This window comes from Camellia sinensis, chromosome 10 (genome assembly GCF_055761805.1).
Source record: "Camellia sinensis isolate YWXY chromosome 10, ASM5576180v1, whole genome shotgun sequence".
NCBI lineage: Eukaryota > Viridiplantae > Streptophyta > Magnoliopsida > Ericales > Theaceae > Camellia > Camellia sinensis.
This window is the reverse complement of record NC_138970.1, coordinates 177,518,901-177,542,639: the sequence shown is the minus strand read 5'-3', so window position 1 is coordinate 177,542,639 and position 23,739 is coordinate 177,518,901. Positions and strand designations below refer to the sequence as shown.

Below are 23,739 nucleotides of genomic sequence, written 5' to 3'. Positions count from 1 at the left end.
TTTTGATGATTTGCTCTAGCCATCCCCAAGTTGATGAAAAGTTGAAGATATTCTCAATTTGATACTGATTTGATGACAGCGTTGGAGCACCAAAACTAAAGTCTTTTCACCAAATTTAAATTTGATGAAAAAAAAGATGCAGCGTTGGAGACGCTCTTAGTGGTGTTGACATATTTGTGTCTCATATTTTGAATTTTTCAAAATACCCTTGTAGTTGATATTTATGTAAAGAAAAAAAAAACAAGAAAAAAAAAATAAAACTTGAAATCAAGATCATAAGTTTGACAAAATAAGTCCTTACCACTTAAGCAACAAACACTATATATACATGTTTTTTTAATCATTATTTTTACACTATTAGCAGTCCGCTAATATATATATATATATGTATATATATAAAAGGATAATTATGCAAATGTACCATAGCTAACTTGCAAGAATTTTTTTTTTAATATTCTAAAAAAAAAAGACTATTTAGAGAATTGACCTACTTTTTAAACTATTTGGAAAACTAATCTACTTTTTGACATCGCATTTTAAAAATGCAATTTTGAAATTGAAATTACATTTTCAACATACAATTTTACCTTGAAATTGCAGTTTGAAAAATGCAATTTATGATGACATGGTAAAATTGTATGTTAAAAATGCAATTTCAATGGAAAACATATTTTTAACCTGTGATTTCAATTGAAATCGCATTTGAAATTACATATTGAAAATGTAATTTTAAAAACAAGTTAGTTCCCTAAATAGTTTGAAAAGTGAGTCAATTCTCTAAATAATTTTCTTTTTTTTTAGAATATTAAAAAAAAAACTCAAACTTGCAAGTAGGAATAGCAACGGGGCGGGGCGGGGTGGGGCCGGGGATCACCCTCCTGTCCCCGATCCCCGATGGTGGAAATCCCCCCATCCTCGGCCCTGATCCCCAACGGGGAACCTATATCTGCCCCCGCCTCCTAACAGGAATCGGGTTTCCCCGACCCCGAAAAATCCTCGACAAAAAAAAATAAAATTAGATACAACAGATTTGTTCATCATCAACAACAACAACGTAGAGAGCGATATATTCATAATTATCATACAGATCTGTTCACCATTAACAGATCTGATGAGCTCAAATGTAAATAAAAAAAAAATTCAGATCTAACAGATTTTTTCATCATCATCATCAACAACATAGAGAGAGAGAGAGAGAGAGAGAGATCTGATGCTCAAATTTAATATATATATATATAACAAATCGATCGATCGATCGAGAGAGAGAGAGAGAGAGAGGAAAAGTGCTCAAACAGTGGTGGCGTTGTGGTGGCTCAATCGGTCGTCGGAGATAGTGACGGAGGTCGGGGAAGGAGAGTGGAGATCGGTAGATGAGGGAGAGGAGGGCGATCGGTGAAGGAGGGAGAGGAGGGCGATCGGCGGAAGAGGGAGATTGGCGGGTTAGAGAGAGAGAGAGAGAGAGATGAGAGGCAGTGATGAGTGTGTGAGGTGCACAGTGTTGTGTGAGTGAAAGGGATGGTTTATATATCTATATAAAGAGGGGTAAAATGGTAACTTTACTTTGGGGAAATTCGGGGCCGGGGCCGGGAACGGGAACGGGCCGGGGCTTGAACACTGATCACCGTCCTCGGCCCGAAACTGATCGGGGATTTAATTTCGAATATCATCCCCGTCTCCACGGGAGTATTTTTTGGAAAAAAACCATCCTAATCGAGGTCGGGAGATCGGGTTCTCGTCGAGCCAGGTTTAAATTGCCATCCGTACTTGCAAGGCATTAAAAAAAAATGGAGAGACCCATGTAGCACATGGGCTGGTTTCTGATGATAAAAAAGCCACAGAGCCTCGTGGGCCACCAGTAACTAGGTGGGTGAGTACAGGACTAAACAATTGGCTTTGTATGGTTGTTTTCAAAACACCCATTGGATCACGAGATTTGATTCCCCCCTTTCCTCTCCCTTATCTATCTATTTTCATTCTCTTTTTCTACTTTGACAGCTACAAATACATTACATGCCAAAGACTCAATGAAAGAAAAAGCAAGAATCTCATGCAAAATGTATGAAAACAATGAGATCTAACTCAAATATGTGAGAAACTATTTGGAACCCTCTAGTTTGTGGAGGGACTTGCTATGGCTTTTGACAACATGATCTTATGGGAATCCTAATCCATCCTCATTTGGAATTTCATGATAGATCTAAAATCTGAAATGCTCACTTCTTGATATTTGAGCATAATAAAGTCACATTTAGATAACAGGCTAGTTTCTAAGAATACAATTTTCGATACGACATACCAACAAAGTAAATTAGACATAAAATTAGAATTGACTGGTTCATAACTAGTTCTCAATATGAACCAGTGACATGACCCAATAACACGGAAAGTAAATAGCTCAAATTGGTCTCAATCTCACGTAATTAGTTTCAAATTAGTCTCTATTTAATAATATTGTGTTAAACAGCAATTACTGTTTGTCCATTCCTATTTTTTATATGTTCTTTTTATCCTAATTTTTATCTTGATTTTAATCGAATTCTTTGATTGAAGGCTTTATAATCCGTTAAACATGATCAATGTTAATCGTGCTATCTGTTTCAAATTTACATTGACATGTTTATATGCAGGTCGGATTAGTGTCTAGATATTTGACACAACTAGTTAAATATGCCATGTAAATATTAAGGGGATTCTGACACAAGCTCAAGATTACACAATAGAACATGACCTCGACCCCACCCGATTCTCACTGCTATTCATCATCATCATCATCAACAGATTCTCATCCATTCATCAGTTTCAACACAAAAGTGCAGGTAAAATAACATATATGTTAGATGGGGAATACATCCAGAGGAATGAAAAATAATTGAGGGTGCAAAAATTCATCATTATCACCAGCAAATTCTCATCCATTTGTAAGTACCAAAACATAGGTGCCTCTAATTGATCAGTTATATGCTAGAAATAAAAAAAACAACTCCACAAATGGGGACAATAGAATGGGAAGACAAACCCAAGCAACCTGCTTCCATGCCTCACTATTAAAACATTTCAGTCTACTTTCAAGTAGCAAAATAGTAGTTCCAGAAAATGAACATCAAGCAGAATTTTTCCATATCGTTAAATGACCCATAACTTATTTACCAAAGCAGCGAGCATGGGAACAACATCGTTGGCTATATAAATTGAAGGATATAAAAATATTGAAACTCCTTCAGTTGTATTGTGGATTTTGTTTTCGTAGTTGATACTAATGCAGAAGTGTAGATATAGCTTCTCTACACACACTGGATCCATCAAGAGTGAAAGGTTTAATAGAAAGGATGCTATGTACCAGTGGCATTGAAGATAAATGTACTCATCAAATTCATATTTTCAAACTTATTTAAGAACAAAAGGAAAAACTTCGACAAAAATAATTCACTAGTACTTTCCCACATGTTATATAATGTCAGTTTTGAATCATATTTCCATTGCTGTAGTAAACAAAGCTACCAAGAATTGCAGCTATTATGAAAATCTCTGATAAATATTTTACAATTAAAACAAAAGGGCTTCTTGTTTAAGAGAATTAATGCTGCTTAATAATCAAAACATGTCTATAATCAACATATTCTAGATCTAAACTCTACTTCAAGATTTGTGTTCCTTCGACCTAAAACATTCAGCTAGTGACAAATATAAGCAGAAGGTCCGCAAGTCATGTGATGTAGGATGAGTAAGGATTACTTTCCTAGTAGTGAGCCCGGGTTATGTATACTGCCAGTAGCAACCATAGACTTAGGGTGTGTTTAATTGGACGGACTAGATAAGGGATTAAAATCCATCAGATTAGAATCTTGGGACTGGGAATCCCCAGACTATTTGGTTGGATTGAATGGGTATCCCGTGTTTGTTTTCTCATGGGATTTGATGTCTAGAAAGGACTGTTTTTAGTAAATCCAATGTTTAGTTGGACGGATTGGATAAGGAACAATGTTCGAAAGACTATTTTACTATTGTAATTTACAATTTATATATTTTTTTTAATATATAATTTTAAACTTGTAATCTATAATTTATAATTTATTATTTAACAACACTAAAAAAATTTAACTTATAAGGCCATAATTTTTAATTAAATTTAATTTATAATTTATATTTTTTATTTAATATATATTTTTAAATTAGCAACACTAAAAAAATAATTTTATTTAATATATAAATTTAATTTTTTAACAACACTAAAAAAATTTAATTTATAAGGTCATAATTTTTAATTTATTATTTTTAATTAAATTTAATTTATAATTTGTAATTTATATTTTTTATTTAATATATAATTTTAAATTAACAACACGAAAAAAATAATTTATAAATGTTCAACTATTTTACCCTTTTCCAATTGTTTACTAAGTAATAGTATGAGAGTAAAACAAACATTTCACACATTAATCTCATGAGATACCAATCCCATAGAAATAATCCCCCCCTCCCGGATTGTTTAGTCCCTCATATGAGGGATATGGAGTCCGGCCAGACTCCATGTCCGGCGGATTAAAATTGCACCACACGATGGACATCCCTCTCTATTGGATAAGCAATCTGAACAGTAAATGATCCTCCCCTAATCCCTTGAATCAAACACACCCTTATAGGGCTAGATTTGGAAGAATTTTGTGGCTACAAAAGTATTTAAAACATAGGAGTTTAAGAGTTTATAAGAGGATAGGGTTTTGGGAATGAAAACACACAAGTGTTTAGGAACAGTTGGTGGTTGTTCTAAGCACTGTGAACAGTGACGTCAACAGTAACCTTGCTGGATAGAAGAAAAAGAGAGAGAGAGAGAGAAGTGCTTCACCCTCACAAGGGATAGGCCAATCATACAAACACAATCTTAAATTTTCATAATATTAACTCTTCTATTGAATCATTAACATTACACATATATTTATACGCTAAAAAACTCTCCTAATTCTATAAGGACTATTTCTCAAATTTAGAAACTAAAAATATTTAGTAATTACTAATATTCTAGACCAACTATGACTTCCAATTCTACTTCAATCATAATAGGACATTTTAATGACTTCTAATTCTACTTCAATATCAAAATAAGAAACTTGGAATTTTGACCACTAAGATTATTTTATACATAATAAAACTTATATATAATAACCCATTTAATAACTTGACCCAAAATAAAATCCATGGGTAACCCCTACAACCCATGTCCAACAATTATTGGAATTACCATTATACCCTTAATTACTAAAATCTACTATAATGACATAAAGACTCAAAATTATTCCAAATCTTTAATTCTTGATACCCTAAATGTGCTTCATATGAAATTTCAGATTTGTTCTTTTTTTTCTTTCCATGATCTTCATCATTATGGTATGAACGAAAGAGCATGAAGTTGTCATTTGAAATGTTAGAAATATTAATACAATCACCTCAACTGGATTTCATTTGCTTTATGAAGGCTTCTATCATCTCAACCGCATCATACATATTCTTCTTCTTGATTTCATCCAAAAGCAACCGACATGTCTGATATCTTGGTGTTATGTCGTGATCTATCATTTCCTTGAATAGGAGGTATGCCCATTCACATTTGTTAGCTCTACAAAGCCCATGAATCAAAAGTGTGTAAGTTGAGATATCAAGACTAATGTGATGTTTATTAACCATGTCATCCAACAAGCCGCTCAACCAACTATCTGTCTTCCCAGTCTTAAAGCACAACTTGAGCAATGGGTAGTATGACTGAGCATCGGGTTTACAAAATGGAGAATTTTCCATCTCCCTAAGAACATTTAAGGCTTGTAGGCGTTCACCATGATGGCAAAACATCGTAATCATTGAATTGTAGGTAGATGTATTTGGTGTGACACCAAGTTTGGGCATTTCCACTTCAAAAACGTAAGCAGCTTCTTGTAATCGGTTAGCTCTCCCCAGTGTATGAATCAAGGCATTGTAAAAAAGTGTATCAGGTATACATCCCGCGGATTTCATTCTCACGCGTATTTGCAAGGCTTCCTCGAACTCCTCCGACTTTGCCAGTGCACACATGATAGTGGTGTAAGTAACAACATTTGCTGGGCATCCTTGAACTTGCATATCATCAAGGAGTCCATAGACCTTATGGAAGCTGGATTGATGACAATAAGACTGGATGATCGTTGAGTAGCTGATGACACAAGGGCGACAACCATGTCCCTTCATCTCCTGGATTGTCCAGACAGCCTCATCAACCCGATTGATTTTGCACCAACCATGAATGAAAATGTTGAATGTGTGAGCATTTGGTGGGATGTGTGATTTGAGTTCCAAGAAGACTGCACGGGCCTGCTCAACTTTGTTCTCTTTGCAAAGGGTGTCAAGCAACAAGTTCATAGATTCTGTATTTTTCTCCAACCCAAAAGTTCCCAAGTCATCGAATGTCCTCACAGCATCTTTCCAATCTCCTGCACCAGCAAGCCTTCGCATAACCTTAGCTACAGTGCTAAGCGTCACAAGATGGGTTTGACGCATTTCATCTACCAACTCCTTCATCTTATCTATTTGTTTTGCTTTACCCAGTATGTCCACCAACATATCATATGATTCTGGTAGGGGCTTATAGCCAGGATGTGATGATACCCATTTAAAAACACCTAATGCAGACTTCCAATCATCTTTGAACCGATAGAGTAATTTATCAACAATTCTGTGAGAAATCTGTACGGCATTGCAAACACGGTCATGGCTGAGTGAATGAAATATTTCATCTACGCTAGTTGCAGCACGGACTTTGGCTATGAGAATGTCAAAGCCCGAACATTTAGTCAACTCTGAACTTCTCTCTTCTTGACAGTCAATTTGAGTTTCCCTTAAGGAGGAAGAGTCCAGTGGGTAAGGAAACGACAATGAAGAATGAAAGCAAGACAAATTTCCGGAGGCGGCATGGGAAAAGGTGCAAGATACAAACAAGTCAACTAAGAAGCCATTTCTTTTAATGTGATTCCGGACACGAAAGATCATAAAGGGGGATTAAATAAGAAAAATGTATTTGAGTATGTGGCTATGTGCCCCTGCATCCACCGAGTAGAAACAAACATCAGGTATCGAACATTTTATTTCATTTTCCAAACTCAAAGGAAGTATTACAGAATAGAATTACAGATGAAGACTTGACTCTAGTAATTAACTCTTACTTTATTCTTTTAACACAGAATCTGAAAACCAACATTAACCTATCTAGTCCTTCACCTGGCATGATAGTTAGAGTAATAATACAACTTATGTTGCTTAAACAAGAAAAACTCCTGAAGTAATAAGTCATTTGTTTTAGTGGAAAATATTTTCCAACCGAAAACATTTTTTACGGAAAACTATTTCCAAAAAATTCTTCTAGAGAGAACGTTTTCCTATGTTTGATTGCAAACTAATGCACTAATGGTAGAATTAGTGGTGGTGGGGGGGATGTGGTAGTGGTGGCAAGATAGTGGCGGTGGCAATGGCAGTTGTGATGGGATGGCGGTAGTGTGGTGGTATTGATAAGACTTTAATCTGAAAAACATTTTTCACCTGCTAAGTGGAAATTATTGTTTACCTAAATGGGTTTGTTTTCATTGACTCGTTTTCTTTTATTCCAAACTCCAGAAAGCGTGAAAAATGTTTTCCGCCCAAATTAACAGCGCCTACATTATTAGGCCTAATTGCGCAAGGTTTTGGTTTTTCTAAGCCCAAAATACTAAAGCCTATGATCGAAAATTTTCAATTCCTGTTTGTTTCTTAAACTCTTCAACAGCCAAACTAAGCAGCGCTGAAGAATTTCCCAAGAAATTTTTTTTTTTCCTTACAATATGCACACCAAAACCAGACGTTGACACACACACAACATTCATCAATACATCAATTGATGATGTTCGAAGACACGTATACCTTTGAGACAATTCATCGAATATGTGGAGGCCATTATAATTCATTTCATATACAAACGCACACACTAGTAGCGATCGATTGCAATGAGACTCAACACCATATAAGAAAGAACATCTTTGAGAGAGAGAGAGAGAGAGAGAGAGAGAGAGAAGGATTACCTAAAAATCTTCAGACTATTTGCAGAGGCAGAGGAGTAGATGAGGAGGAGAGTGGCCGAGTGAGAGCACTTGGAGCTGAAAGTCTGGACTTTGGACTCTGTGGATCTGCCGTTGCCGGTGCCGGAGCCAGGCTGATCGGACTGGAGTCTGTATGGGGACGCCGGAGAGCTTCGCGATGAGAGAGGGAGAGAGAGAGAGGGGGGGGGGGAGAGTGAGAAATCACAGCCCCAACGCGAAAATAAAGGGGGAGGGTAAACCGCTCGGTCTCGCTGAACCGGGAACGGTTCATGAACCAACCTCCGGTTTGAGCCATGTTTACAAAAGAAATAGCCGCTTTTGGTATCAAACCGTTTAGGAGTATTGTCTGGAGACTGGACCTAAGCTGAACTGACCATAGGACTTCAGACCAGCCAAATCGAGTCAAGTATGGGTTGTTTAGGTTTGATTGGTTTAACGAATTTTTTTATGAGTCGAGTTTTAATACTTTGATTTTTTATAATGTTTATAAAATTGCCGAGTCCAGTAGTATATTATTTAAATTTAGTTTGAAATTTCACAAATTTAAAATTAAGTTTAATTTTGACTTGTTTATGTAATAAATTGATCTTGAATGAGTTTTAATAAGTCAAATGTGACTTAAGCCTCAATAACTTGGCTTGTTTAATAACCCTAATTGGCTAGTTTGATTCAATTTTCAAAACGTTGCATTCAATATCTTGTTTTCACAAGAGAATTCATTTGATGTTTCAAGTGTCACTCAATATCTTGTTTTCACAAGAGAAGTCATTTGATATTTCAAGTGTCACTACGTGGTACCCTAAATTGAATGTGATTGATGGAGATAGTGAAATTCACTGATTTCTATCAATGAGGAGAGTAACAGGAGGCATGACAATTGGTGATTAATTAGAAACACTGACACATAACAATCCTAAAGTATCAAATAATTTTTGTTTTTATGATCGTGCAAACAAATGTTGATTTCTATTTGATAAAATGTCAATCTCTATTTGGTGCAACAAAGACTGCTTGTAATTTTTATTTATTTATTTAAAAGTTTGTGTTCTAATGCTTTGTGCAATTAAGTAAAAATAACTTAAAAAGCTAATTATTAAAAAAAAATGAGAGAATGATATTTCTAACTTTGCTATTTACTTTTTAATTATCAACGTCCACCTTGCAAGAAGCTATAAGCTATACCAAATAGACCTTTTGCACCATCCTTCACGGACATCAATCAAATAGAAGAAGAAAATAAAGAGTATGGTGGGTGTGAAAATGAATTTGTTAACCAATTCACACAATGTAAAACCACATTTTGACCACAATTGAATTAACTCTCCCTCTTCTTCCCTGCTTTTTTTACTAGCAAAAGTTAACTAATAAATCGAACAAAATCCAACTCAATCCTTTTTATGCTTAAAACCACGCCACCGAAGACATGATGGTATGGATTACACGTCAGAACCATACAAAAACAGTTTAGATGTGCAGAGAATACATCAATAAGCTTGTAACCTTCTTAACATTCCATATGAAGGCTTAACCTTTGGTGGTCCTCTAGCCGAGCATACAGAAAGGCATAAAAGCTCACAAAAAATTGTTATCATTGAATATGAAAAATTTAATATCATTCCAAACCCAACCCATATCTTAAAACTATAGTAAATGAAGCTTTTACAGGAAATAACAATTAATTATAATAAACACTCCTCAAATATATTATACCAACTTTTCGTATATTACAGAATTTTCGATTATTTTTCCTATGAACACAAGGGAAACAAAGATAGCACAAAGACTCCATAAGTAAACATCCAAAACAAGACTACACAAGACTCTTGCGCAGTTTATTCCAAACCAAAACCTCAGGGGACCTAAAACACTAACCAGTACGACACAAGCAAAACAAAGTCACCCTCTATCACCTCATGAGATTAGCATCAAGCTTGAACACAAGCCATGTGCACAATCAAGTCAACCACACGTGAACTGCAAAAGCATAGAAGATTGTGTCACGGGACGACGCAACGTTGCGTGCAAGCAACGCGAGTAAAATAGAGTACTGAAATTACCTGTAACCCCATTCATTGTCATACCAAGCAATAAGTTTCACGAAATGTTCATTCAAAGCAATCCCAGCCTTGGCATCAAAGATGCATGACCTACATAAAACACACAAATTCAGTAACAATTTCATGAGATCACATCCACTGAGTGTCGCCCACAAACCTTATCAGCCAGAACATTAGGAAGGAAAGAATAGTAGGACAATCTACCTGCTGTCACCCACAAAGTCTGTTGAGACAACGTCATCTTCAGTGTACCCCATAATCCCCTTGAGTTTGCCCCCTGACTCCTCCCTGAAATTAACCAAGAAACGGAATCAAAGATCAGAAAAAAACAAAAGTAAAACCCAACCACTAAACGAGAATTGGCAGTTAAAGAAACTTCATACTAACGTGTTATTGTTCTGACAAATAAATACAATCAAACAAATCTACTAGGCATCTCAGTTTCATTGTCTAATACATAAAACAACGCAGCTAGTTTGAAGGAATACTATAAACACTCACTTGATCGCATCTTTGATTTGCTGGTAAGAAGCTCTTTTCTCAAGCCTCACAGTGAGATCCACAACTGAAACATCCACTGTCGGAACTCGGAAAGCCATTCCAGTCAACTTGCCATTCAGTGCTGGCAGAACTTTTCCGACTGCCTGTTAGAGTAGAAGAAAGCAAACACACATGCAAATTAATCAAAAAGCTCAACACCATAAGAATATGAAATAAATACCCATTGGGAGTGCACAAAACAGAACAAAATACAGTACCACATTGACACTCCGCATCTCAAATGATATTGATATCAAATCAAATACAGGCAACAATTATCACATATAAGGACAGCGTCATTTACATAATTTGCTGACTACCTTTGCAGCACCAGTGCTGCTTGGAATGATATTGAAGGAAGCAGCTCTTCCACCCCTCCAATCCTTGCTTGATGGCCCATCAACAGTCTTCTGAGTGGCTGGGTGACGATTTACAAGAGAGAAAATTGAAAAAGATACCACAAATCATATCCCGAAGCAACAACCTAACCATGTAAGCACTCACCAGTGATGGAGTGAACAGTAGTCATAAGGCCCTCAATAATGCCAAACCTATCATGAATAACCTGGCAAAATTGTTGAAATAGAAAATTTTAAGCAAAGCAATGTACCAATTTTAACTAAGCCAACAATTCTAGCCGATTCTAAATTGGTGTCAGTGTAACCTTGGCGAGGGGAGCAAGACAGTTTGTAGTGCAGCTAGCATTGGAGACGATGTCAAGATCGGGCTTGTATTCCTTCTCATTAACACCCACAACAAACATAGGGCCATCCTTACTTGGGGCAGAAATGATCACCTTCTTTGCACCACCCTAATTACACCAAACAGGTTAGCCCATTGACCAGAAACAGTATAACGAATAGCAGGAGTATTTTTACTAAACTCATGCCATTTCCAAAACTCTGAAGTAGTTTTGAACTTACTTTTCAAATCTATCTTGCTTTATTGTTTTGAGAACTCGTGTTTTGATAACATGAAAACACGACTTCAAACTCAGAGTCATGTTTTCGAATTGTGATCTACTGATTTAATCAATTTATTGTAAAAAATTTTGAAATCATGTTTTCAAAACAAGATTTCAAACCAGAACTCAAAACATGACTTTTCAAAACGATTTGAATTTGGGAAGTAAGTTCAAAATGTCTTGCATTTGGAACACAAATTTTGTTATACCTCAGGTTTGGTAAAAAACACAAATAAGTTGATCTGATTAACAATCATTGAAGAGCATTTTCATGTATTTTTTATTACATATACACCAATCAAACTTTTTGTTATAACTCAGGTTTGGTAAAAAAACACAAATAAGTTGACTTGATTAACAATCATTTGAAGAGCATGTTCATGTATTTTTTATTACATACACACGAATCAAACTTTAGTCACAGTTCATCGTATACATCAAACAAAATCAAAAGAATCATACAATCCAACTGATGCATAAAAATCAATAAACAAAAAAGGTAATCAAAATTGAACCTTCAAGTGGGCAGCAGCCTTTTCCTTGTCAGTGAACACTCCAGTGGACTCCACAACAAACTCGGCACCGGTTTCCCTCCAGGGGATTTCTTCAGGGTTCCTGAAAATTCATGCAAAATATGCCGAGAATGACCCTGATTTCATTCTGATTCAAATGCAGGAAAGTTAAGTGGTGCTAGAAATGGCATAAATACCTGATGCCGAAAACAGTGACTGGTTTCTCCCCGAAAAGAAGGGTCTTTGAATCCTTAACCTTAACATCAGAATGCTTCCAGTGGCCATGAACACTGTCATACTTGAACATGTATGTCTGCACATATCACAATAACAAAATCGCACTTAGCAGTCATACATATATTCTATTACATAAAGCCTACAAATCAATGAAACTTTGTCACAGATTTTTCATTGTCAAATTACCCTACAATTGCTTCACTTTTTATTTAATTTCAAATTTTTATAACTTCTTCAACTTTCTTTCTCTTTGTCTACAATAATTTTTTGGGTCAGTAAGTAAAATATGAACTGATTGATTTTCATAGCTCACTCATCAGATGTACACATCATCTAGTCTATTCTATTATATAAAATCTACAAACCAGTGACAACTTTTTTATTATCAAATTTCCTAGCAACTACGTCCCTTTTTTATTTAAATTGAAATTGTTTTAATTCATCCACTTTTTTTTTTTGCATAAGTTATATTTTGCAACCTTATATTTTACGTCAAATCCCACTTTGTCACAAACCTTTTAATTGTCACAAATAACCCAAGACTTTGAGTCAAGTTAAAATCATAATTAACACACTGCACTTTTTAAAACAAAGTTATACCTATATGACTAGGCCAATAACAACTTCACTCAGAGTTAAGGGGGTTAGAGGGTGTAGACGTCCCCGAACGCCCCGGGAGGAACGAGCTCCCGTTCCGTTCATATTAGGGGTCACTACAGCTCGGACTCTCAATTTTGTCACGGTTCTTAGTCTGAACCAAAGAGTCCAAATCCAGCAAATCGTTTTGAGAAAAAACAGATTTTTGAAAGAAGTGCCAAACATGGACTGCTTTGCCAGATACAGAGTCGCCACCTAAATGTTTTTTAATGGGAAATTTAGGAAACCCTGACTCGGTGCCAAAGGCCACGTGTCCGTCATCACCAAAGTTGTCTCGGCTCGGGAACTTGGGTACGATTGGGGAAGGTCACTTCGTGAGCACCCCCGCTCGCCCGATCAAAGATCGGCCTCTACTAACCATGATATCTATTTTTGAAAGCATTGTGTGTTCTTATTCCGGTTATTAGCCTAGGTTACTATGTGATGCGCACAGCATACAAGTATAGACTGGGTCACCTGAATTGGAACAAAACATTTCATGTTTGTTTTTTTGAAAGATGGTTTGCTACTCGCAAGTAGGCTTAAAATGCAGATTTTGCCACCCTCGGGTGGGCTTAGAAAAGATAGTTTTGCCACTATCTAGTGGGCTTAAAACAAATATTTGATGAATTGTCCCAATCCAAACAACCCAACCTTCACCCACAGGCATTCAGGCAGTTATATCATATAAGCAATTAGCCTCATGGTAAGCATGCTATTATGGCAGTCACTCACACGCATGCAAGGATGCTAAAGCATAGAACTTACCGAGTACTCCAAGCCAAAATAGAAACTACATTAGAAATCATGCATGATCCTAAGTATACAAAAATGCCTAATGCAACACATGCAAAAATGCAACTATAGCAGGCTCGGCTATTCTAAACATGGCATATGGAATGCTACAACTATCATGTATTCAATTTAGAATTGAAAGTACAATGCAGTTAGTATGATGCGTCGAGCCCGGTGCATGCAATACAGATGAATGATGCAAACATGCTGTCATACTGTATGCTAATTTAAACATGCCCTAATCTAACCATCATAAGCGGATAAATAAAAGGGAGAAAGACGTGGGGTTGGAAGACATACAACACATGCACGCACACTTATTACAATTATGCCCTCGCGCAGAGGGTCTGAATAAATATACAGTCCCAAATAAAAGAATATTACAGTCCAAATATTACAGTCCAAATAATATACAAATTCCTAATTAATTAACAAATTAACTAAGAAAATAAATAAAACTGGCATGCAAGCCAGGGACTGCCTTGCTTCTGATGGATGATGCATGTCCGGGTTGTCTTGCGCGAAAATCCACCGGGATGCCCCAATTAGCCTCTGTTTAGCAGTTATTCTTGGAAAGCGTGCCAAGCTCCGAAAAGTTGCTGATTCTTCATTTTGCTGCAACAGAGAGCAGGAAAGGGGCATAGCAATGTATTTTCACAGATATATGCATGTCTCGATCCTCGTGTCACCAATCACGCATATCGATGCATGATGACCGAGGAGTCGAATTGCACAATTCAATATAGAATGAATGCACGTAAAAACACAACAAGACCTAACTCCATCATGGATGATCCGGAGTGTCGGTGACTAGGGAATTGAGACACATTCCGTCACTCGGAGTACGAAATGCACCTCGTTTCCTGTGCCCGGGCTAACTTCTATTCCGAACACGATGCAATATGCATGACATGCATGAAATGCAACTAAGATACAATCCTAACATACACAATGCTATGGAATGACATGCCTCGAAATGCGTGCACACGAGCACGCAAACCGAGGAGATGCATGAATGCGATCTAAGATACAACCTAGTATGCACTATGCTGTGAAAATGAGATGCCTCGAAATGCGTGCGCACGGGCACGCAAACCGAGAAAATGACATACGCAATGCAAATGACATGGAAATATGATATGGGCTTACACTAACATGAGAGAGCCTCAGCCACACTCACATAAGAGGCCGATAGATGAAAGTGAAGTGCCTCGAAATGCGTGCACACGGGCACGCAAACTGAGGCAATGGTATATGCAATGTAATGGCATGGAAATGGCATATAGAATGCAACATGGACTTATACTAACATGAGAGAGCCTCAGCCACACTCACATAAGAGGCCGATGGATGAAAATGAAGTGCCTCGAAATGCGTGCACACGGGCACGCAAACCGAGGCAATGGCATATGCAATGCAAATGACATGAAAAATGATATGCAAACATGTTAATGGATTTTCAGCAATGAAATGTGGGGGAAAACAGCCCCGAAATGAGGTGAAAACACACCCGATGCATGGAATCTCTCCCAAAATGCAAAATTAGGCACCCGAAATGGCCTATAGCTATACCAAACATGCAAAATTGGTACATGAGATGAAAAGACAGAAGCAAGGCAGCCTCAAACTAAGCATTTTTACAGTACAAATCATGGCCAAACAGCAAACCAAGACAGGGCAAAATTAGCATGCAAGAAATGGCCCTAAACATGAGATTAAGAAGCAACTCACATCTGCTGTCCTCAAACAGGTTATGGCCCTTCAACAAAGTTGAAGAGAGGCCCAAAATATGATGTTTTCCAGAACTGTAAAAACCCCAAAAACAAACGCAGGTATGGCTGCACTCCCATGCAAGAAAAAGGGCCAAAAGGTGGCCAAAGAGGCAAGTGGTATATGCAAAGCCCAAACTGAAAAATTCCCTTCTACAACATTGAAGAGGGACAAAAAATAAGCATATTTACAGAACTGTAAAAACCCAAAAACAGAATAAAAACATGCTAGAAATGCAATGCAAAATGAGGCTCAAAAAGAGGCTATAACATGAAGTATGCAAAGCATTCACCAAACAGCCAAAGACCCTTAATAAAACATGTTAAGAAGGTCAAAGTAAGACTATCTCTAGGCCTTTAAATCGACCAAAAACAGAAGCATGATAGGCTGCCAAAGCATGCAAAAATGGGGACCAAAAGAGAGATATAACATGAAGTGACATATGGAGGTCCCAAACAGTGATGAGCCCTTTTTCAATATTGAAGAGGGGCTCAAAATAAGCCTACTTACAGTTCATGATAAACTCCAAAATAGATCACACATAGGCTAGAAAAAGCATGCAAAATATTGACATACAAAGAGGGTATTGAAGCAAGTGCAAGATGGAGGGCTCAAACAGTGTTGAGCCCTTAATGAGACATGAAAATGAGCTCAAAAAAATGACCTTTTCAGTTTTGGTAGGAGCTCAAATATTCAAGAAAGAGAGGCTAAGAAATGTTGCAAAAATGAGCTCAAAAAAGGGGGAAATGGACTCACCCTTGAAGATCAACACTTTTGTTGCTTCTTGGACCAAATTTTTTGCCTCTTAGCTGCTGGAATTCCTCTCCTTGCTACCGAGATAGAGTGGTGGTGGTAGAGCTTGGTGGTGATGAAGAAAACAAGGTGTAGGACTTGGAGTTTTCAAGCAAAATGAGAGGGATGGAGGGAGAATTATGTATCTAGCCTTGAAGATCAAATTTTATAACCCCTAAATGTGATGCCACCAGCTGGTTATATGGACAAGAAGAGAGGAGTAAAGGAGGGGCAAAAGGTAGGGGAAAATAGGCAAGTTTTCCCCCACAAAATATCCCCCGGATTGGGATATTTTCTGGGGGAAAAAGCTACACAGCTGTAAAGTTGATGTTGCAAGGAACATGGCCGGCCCCTTATTTTTGTTGCAGGTGGTCGGCCGGCCACCTCCCCTAGCCGGCCGGCTAGGGGTCAAAAGGGTCAAGTTGAAATAGTGGCCGGCCACCACAAAAAGGTGGCCTCCCAGGTCTCCTCTTCACAACCCTGTGGTTCGAATTTGGAAATTCTAAAACAGGAGGGAGAACAAGCCATTTTGAGGAGGGGTTCAAAAGGTTCAAATGGAATTAATGGCCAGCCATAAACTTTTAGGGTCCTCCCATGTGTGTACATCACAAATATGTGGTTTGTGGTTGAAGAAAGTGGCTCCAAGGTGTTCAACATTGGCTCGGAAGGAGGGGTTCAAAAGGGTCAAGCAACATTAGTGGCCGGCCATGACCTTTTAGGGTCCTCCCATGTGTGTACATCACAAATATGTGGTTGAAAGTTCAAGAAAGTGGCTCCAAGGTGTTCAACATTAGCCCGGAAGTGTGAAAAACGGGCATCGGAGGGCGTCGGAGGATATATAACTGGTTGCTGCAACAATTACTGGCCTCCCACCTTCTACGGCCTTCCCAGTGATAAAACAGAGGTACCTGCCAAAAATGAACGAAAACCGTTGCAAAACGAATGTTCGGGGGCCAAAACGCGCAGTTCGGGGTCCCGAAAATGGGCTGTTAAGCACCGAAAGTGGCATTCGGCCACGAAGTGGGTTTCTCAGACCCCAGTGTCCCTCAAAAGGGAGTAAATAAGATGTATGCCAAAATTTAGAGCAAACGGAGATGGTTAAGCGATCCCGAACCGAGGCACACGGCCAACGGTCCCGAAAAACCGGAAACCGGACTCCGAAATGGGCAAAATGGCGTGCGGCCACAAAACGTAGCCCACGGCCACTGAGAGATGGTCTACGGGACCTCTCCCTCCCCTTGGGAAAAGAAACAGAGAAAACCGAGTCTGGTTCACAAACCGAGACAACGCACAGAAGAGGGTTCGAAAATCCGGAGGCGGGGCTCGCAGCCAAGACTCTGAAACTTCTGAACGAGCACATTATGCCAGATCACCAAGTGCTCAACTAGTGACGTCTGAGTCTCAAGGTCGGTCAAAAATGGGGTGTCTACAGAGGGACAATTAAAAGATCAATAAAAAGTAAAAAAATTAGACCATTTTTATAGTAAAGCCATCAAGAGTGTGCAAAACCCTCTAATATCTATATATCTATACTATATATAACGCAGACAAGTCATTTGATATGAACACTTTGTCACGCAATTTTGATTCCTAAAAACCCACAACAATGGTATTTTCTCCAAATATTTTTATCTTACCTAGCCATTACCATAAAGATCAAAAAGTACATAGTATGGTAAGAAAAGAAAAAAAAAAATATTGTGATCTCTCATGTAAGTAAGAAAATAAATTATTTGTGTTTTCTCACCAAACATGATAGGTAAGAAAGCAAAACAATCATGCTTGGATAGGTAAGAATGCAAAGCATGTGAAAGGGACATGAGTGAGATTTCTTTTTTGCAAACTATATATATAAAAAAATCAACTTAGGGTTTATTTGGGATGCAGGTTGACTTTTTGATTATTTTAACCTGGAGTTAAAAAGCCTCATTTGGAATAGGCTTTTCGACTTTTTTGACTTTTGCGAGTGAAAAAATAAAATAATTATGGGTTGAATGTGACATTTTATCCTATTTGGCTAAAATAGTCTATTTTGTCCTATATGGCTATTTTAGCCCAAATGGGCATGCCAAACGGGGTTTTATTAACTTATTTAAGCCACATCATCTCTATTTCTTTACACATCAACTTATTTAGGGTATATCACCACTCTACTTCTCTTCTCTGTATATCATTTTGTAACTAATATAAAAGCCATAAAAAAAAATTAAAAAATTAAAAACAAAACCATACCCATCACTAATGCTATGTTTGATTGAAAGATTTGACATTGGATTTAAAAAGGAAAAAGATGGGTGAAATTACGTAAAAAAATAAGTATATTTTATTTATCTTTCACTTCTTCTTCTTCTTCTTCTTTTGTTTTTTTTTTTTTTTTTTTTCAAATCCTGCTCAAATCTTCTAACCAAACACATCATAAACCTTCCTTTCTCCTCATTTCTCACCCAACTTAGACCATCTCCAACGCTTCACCAAACCTGGCATCAAATTTAAAATTTGGTGAAAAAGCACTTTTTCATGCTCTAACGGTTTCACCAAACTGGTATCAAATTGAAAATTCATCAAACAAATCATCAAAGTGAGGACAAAATACAGATTTCAGCAAATCACTGTGTGTGACCGTTGGAGGGAGGAACCGGTCAACCAGCCAGTTGACCAGCCGGTTGACCAACCAGTCGACCACTAAAAGGTTCAAATAGTTCAAATTTATAGGTTCAAACAATTCAAAAAAAAAATTTTGTCTTACCGGTCAACCAGTCGGTCGACCAAAAGGTTCAAACAGTTCAAATTTACAATTCAAAAAAAAAAAAAAATTCCTCTTACCGGTCGACCAACCGGTCGTCCCCGGAGCAGATTTGATGAAAATGAACCATTAGAGCAACTGATATCAAATTGAGAAAATGAGTCATTTTTTACTCAAATTTGGCGAAAAAAGAAGTTCACCGTTGAAGATGCTCTTACAAACCAAACATGAGAAAGAATTCCATTTCTCATAATTTCTTATTATTGCTCACCAAATCACCCCATCCAAACAGAGTAAAAGCATATGTATAAGCATGCATATACAAACACACATACCATGTAATCAGTGGCGATGAAGGGATCATTAACAGCAACCAGTTCAACATCGTTTCTCTGCAGAGCAACTCTGGCTACCAGACGACCAATTCTTCCGAACCCTAAATATATTTCAACATAGATCAATTAATTCAACAACTTTCCACTCCAAAACAAAAAAAAAAAAACTTAAAGCAAGAGAGAAACACTACCATTGATACCGATCTTGATCATCTTATCAGAACCTACAGGACAACCCACCGACTAAAATTAGACATTGATACACAATAACAAATTTTACGAGACAATTACAGAAAAAAGTGATTACCCATTAGTTTAGAGAGACAGAGGAACAAAGGGTTTGTTGTTTTTTAGATAGGGAAAATGAGTTGGGAAGCAGAAAGTGAGTGAGAGAAAGACAGGGGTGCGGGTTTCAGGCTTCTATTTGAGGGGTGGGATTTTTAGGGTATGTTTGGTTTGTGTTTGAGAGATGTGTTTTAGAGACAAAAAGTACGAAAACATGTTTGGTTTGGTTTTTTTTAAAAGATGTTTTGGAAAATTATTTTGAGATAGAGTTTTGGAAAAAGTGATTGATTTGATGTGTGTGAGAGAGAGATTTGTTTGGAAAACTTGTTTGGTTTACAAGTTTTGAGAAATTTTTTTGGGAAAATTTGTTTGGTTTGATTATTTTTGAAAACTTGTTTGTAGAGAAAATTTCCCAAAATTTTTTCAGAAAATCAAACCAAACGAGCCCTTAGCCTCTGTTTGGAAGGATTGATTAGAAGAAAATAAATATAAAAAATTATTAATTTAGTATAAAGAAATAAAAACTATTAATTGTTTTTATTTTATTTTATTTTTTGAGATGCAAAAATAATTTTTAATATTTATTTTTATCAAATTAATTTATATATACTTTTAAAATTTTTAAAAAAATAATTTTGAAAATGAAATCAAACAAAACTTTCTAATTATCTGTTTAAAACCATAAATGGTGAAAAATAATAAGAAATTTAAATATATAAGAATCTGTTTTAAATTTTTTTTATAATTATTTTTAGAAGATTTGGATGGATAACTGAACTTACCAACTTTGTAACATTTCTGTTTTTGTCTTCTTTTAATAGCGTGATAGTTTTTAATTTATTTTATTGTTTTTGGAAAGATTACTCTTTTAAATTGTCCAATTGAAGAACAAAATCCATATTATATTTTCTTTATTCTTTTTTACTACTTTGACATGGCTGTATCATTCGTGAAGCGGTGAAGAAGCGGTGATCACGTGAGAGAGCCGTTTTTAGTAGTGGACAAAAATAAGATTTTTTATTTCACAATTTACTTTTTAAAAAAAATATTAAATTTTAGTTTGGGGAACAAAAAATAAATACGAAAAAAATTATTTTTTAAAACTAAAAAACTATTTTCACACATAAAAAATTAATATGAAAGCAATGAGTATTTTTAATTTCTCCCCCACTAAAGTAGGTTTTATATGTTTTTAAAAACAAACTACGAAAAAGAAACCAAACAATATATATTGTTACAATTTTATTTATTATTTACCGTGTCGTATATATAATTTTTTATTATGAAAAATGTAAAAAACAACTTTAAAAGATATTATTGGTCTTTATGTAAAAAAATATATTAAAATATTACCGTTCTAAAGTCTATCACCAACATAATTAATTTATAATTTTTAAAAAAAAATTAAATTTTTTTAAAACATAAAAACGTTTAAACTAAAATTATTGAAAATGTAATGCACATTACTTAAATTTAAATTTTATATTATACACTTTTATTTAGATTTTTTTTTTTTTTTTGAATTTTCTATTTTTATGCAATGGGTGGAAATTACCATATGATTGGGTCTAGAATATTGGGAAGTATTGTGTGGTGATGGGAGGGCCAGCTCAAAGCAATGGAGTGGAACAAAGGAACAGTCAAATTTGTGCACATTAGCATATTCACTTTTGGCATTTCCAAAAGTTTGCTACATCAAATTGATTTTGCCCAATGCGTTGACATTTCTAGATAATGGTTTTTTATTTTATTTTTTTGGTTCATGGTGTATGAGAGGGTTCAAGAACATCATTGAAAAATTCAAAATTCAAAATTTTTCAAAGATTCTTGAAGAAAAATTCAAATTCTCTAAAAAATGATTAAAGACTTAGATTTTTCAATAGTCTCAACGAATAACACAAAAGCAAGAGATGATAGAGATAAGTGATTGGGTGAAGAAGAAGATAAAGTAGCTAGAGAGAGAATAATGGCAAGGTTCTCCCATGGATCTCTCACTTTCACTCTCAAGATTGATAATGGTTGTCCGAGGAGGTGACCTCTCTGAGGATGAGGAAAATCCTCGAAGAGGTTCCTCGAAGAGGAGATCAACCTCTCGACGAACCCTTATTCTTAGCCACACCTAACCAATGATCTCCAATTATCCCAAAGGGTCAGGGGTAGTCTCAGAGGACATCTTGCCGCAGAAGGGGCAGGGATAGTTCAAGAGAATACCCTGCCGCAAATATTGCCGAGTTTCAAGGACCTCCTAAATCCTGCCACCTCGACCCAGATATAGATTAGTTTAACCAAAGAGTTAATTTATCTCCACTCCGTCTTCGGGATCGGGTCCTTGTTCAGACTCCATTATGCCCATGGTTCTGGTGCGTAGATCCTGGATAGCTCCGAGTCCGCAAATGTTCTAGGACTCATTAATGGAGCGGCTTCTAAATTGTGTTTGAATCCGTTCGAAACCAAGTACTTCGGATCTCTAGATTTGTGAGTCTAGGCCTGAGTAAGTCTCTTAGTTCGTGGATCCGAACTCTTTCGAGGCTTAGAGCAATTCGGTCCGTTTGATGGCGATAAATCCGGGCCCACCAATCTTGGACTTGCTATAAATTCGGGTCCACAAACCTTGGACTATTGGGCCTAATTAATTTAGTGGGCTCAAATTAACTCCTCTTACACATGGAAGCCTAAAAGTTTCTCTAAAATATAATTAGGCTTGGTATGTGATAACTTACAAAAGTTAAAAAGTCAAAAAATTACTAAAAAAATCAAAAAGTCCATACTATTTGGGAAAAGCTTGTGAGGAAGCCTAGAGGATAAAATTATTATTTTGCCCTTTGAATTCAATTGCCCAAAAGTCAAAAAGTCAACAAGGGTAGAATGATTATTTTGATTTTACTATAATATTTTATTACACATCTTTTTGTAAGAAGTTAAAAAGTTATCCTAAACATACATTTTTTTTTCTCTACTTTTTTAGTCAAAAAGTCAAAAAATGTATTTATATAGCACATCCCAAACAATTCCCATGGTTTTTAAATTTTTTTCTTATTTTATGAAGTTTGATACTGCATTACAAATACATCATTTCATCAATTGATTGTTAGGTTAATAAATTTGTTCCAAACTCTTTTTTTTTTTAACTATTGGAGTTGGCTCAATAGTCAAAAATTCTAAATTCATAATTGATCATATGATATATTCTTTTTTTTGAAATGTATATTATAAAATTTCTCAAGTAGAATATGTTTTGTGAAACACATTTGATTTTGGAGAGGGAACATATACAGTGTTAAATTGGAGCTATGAGTTAGATGAGTTTGAAGGACAACCTTCCTTGATGCAACATTATAAGAATGCAAACAGATACTAATTTTTAGAAAAATCCATAAAAAGTAAAAATTGTAAATATCTAATAAGTTGTAGAAATTGACAAAAGAAAATGCAAAAATGCCCAGAAATAAGAGGTTGGTAAACAATCACTACCCCAACTTACTATGAACTTTCTTTTGACACCAAACTACAAACTAGTGTTTGATAATGAACAAACAAACTTAGATTAGAAATTGGGTTTTCATATTTATATTAAACTAATTAAAAAGATAACTGTTATATATTATCTATTTTTGTCACCATTTTGGCCTCGTTTGGGAATAGACTTTTTAAGTAATTTTTTGACTTTTGACTAAAATATGATGTAAAAAAAATTAGTATGTTGTGATGACTTTTTGGTTTTTTATGAAAAGATGTGCAAAACATAAAGAGAAAATAGATTCTTTGATTTTTTGGTATAGATTGTTGGTTTTTTGACTTTTTTAATAATTTTTTGACTTTTAAGCTAAAAAGTGATATTGCAAAGAAGGGTTTTGTATCACCAAGTATATGGCAATATATTACTTGTTATCATTAATGTCTCGGTTAGATCTCCAAATAAAAAAATCAACCATACATATTTATATATATACACAGGTGATACAAAATTGTGACAAATAATTAGT

General features: G+C 35.9%; 2 protein-coding genes across 3 annotated transcripts; both read right to left on the bottom strand.

Moving 5' to 3' along the window:
* Positions 1-5,287: 5,287 nt before the first annotated feature.
* LOC114265312 (Tetratricopeptide repeat (TPR)-like superfamily protein) lies at positions 5,288-8,494 on the bottom strand. Its single transcript, XM_028206085.2, has 2 exons — positions 8,073-8,494; positions 5,288-7,061 (listed from the first exon to the last, which is right to left on the bottom strand). Exon 2 carries the CDS (start codon positions 7,009-7,011, stop codon positions 5,443-5,445), a length of 1,569 nt encoding a protein of 522 aa, XP_028061886.2. The 5' UTR covers positions 7,012-7,061; positions 8,073-8,494; the 3' UTR covers positions 5,288-5,442.
* Positions 8,495-9,769: 1,275 nt separating this feature from the next.
* LOC114265293 (glyceraldehyde-3-phosphate dehydrogenase, cytosolic) lies at positions 9,770-19,926 on the bottom strand. 2 transcript variants are annotated; one of them, XM_082892906.1, is made up of 12 exons: positions 19,779-19,926; positions 19,663-19,695; positions 19,472-19,572; positions 12,361-12,476; positions 12,167-12,266; positions 11,352-11,498; positions 11,192-11,252; positions 11,008-11,105; positions 10,649-10,791; positions 10,352-10,435; positions 10,148-10,237; positions 9,770-10,064 (listed from the first exon to the last, which is right to left on the bottom strand). In XM_082892906.1, exons 1-12 carry the CDS (start codon positions 19,780-19,782, stop codon positions 10,016-10,018), a joined length of 1,026 nt encoding a protein of 341 aa, XP_082749032.1. In that variant the 5' UTR covers positions 19,783-19,926; the 3' UTR covers positions 9,770-10,015. The 2 variants fall into 2 exon arrangements, with proteins under 2 accessions (XP_082749032.1, XP_082749033.1); XM_082892907.1 differs by lacking the exons at positions 19,472-19,572; positions 19,663-19,695; positions 19,779-19,926 and adding an exon at positions 19,217-19,306.
* Between the last annotated feature and the right edge of the window lie 3,813 nt (positions 19,927-23,739).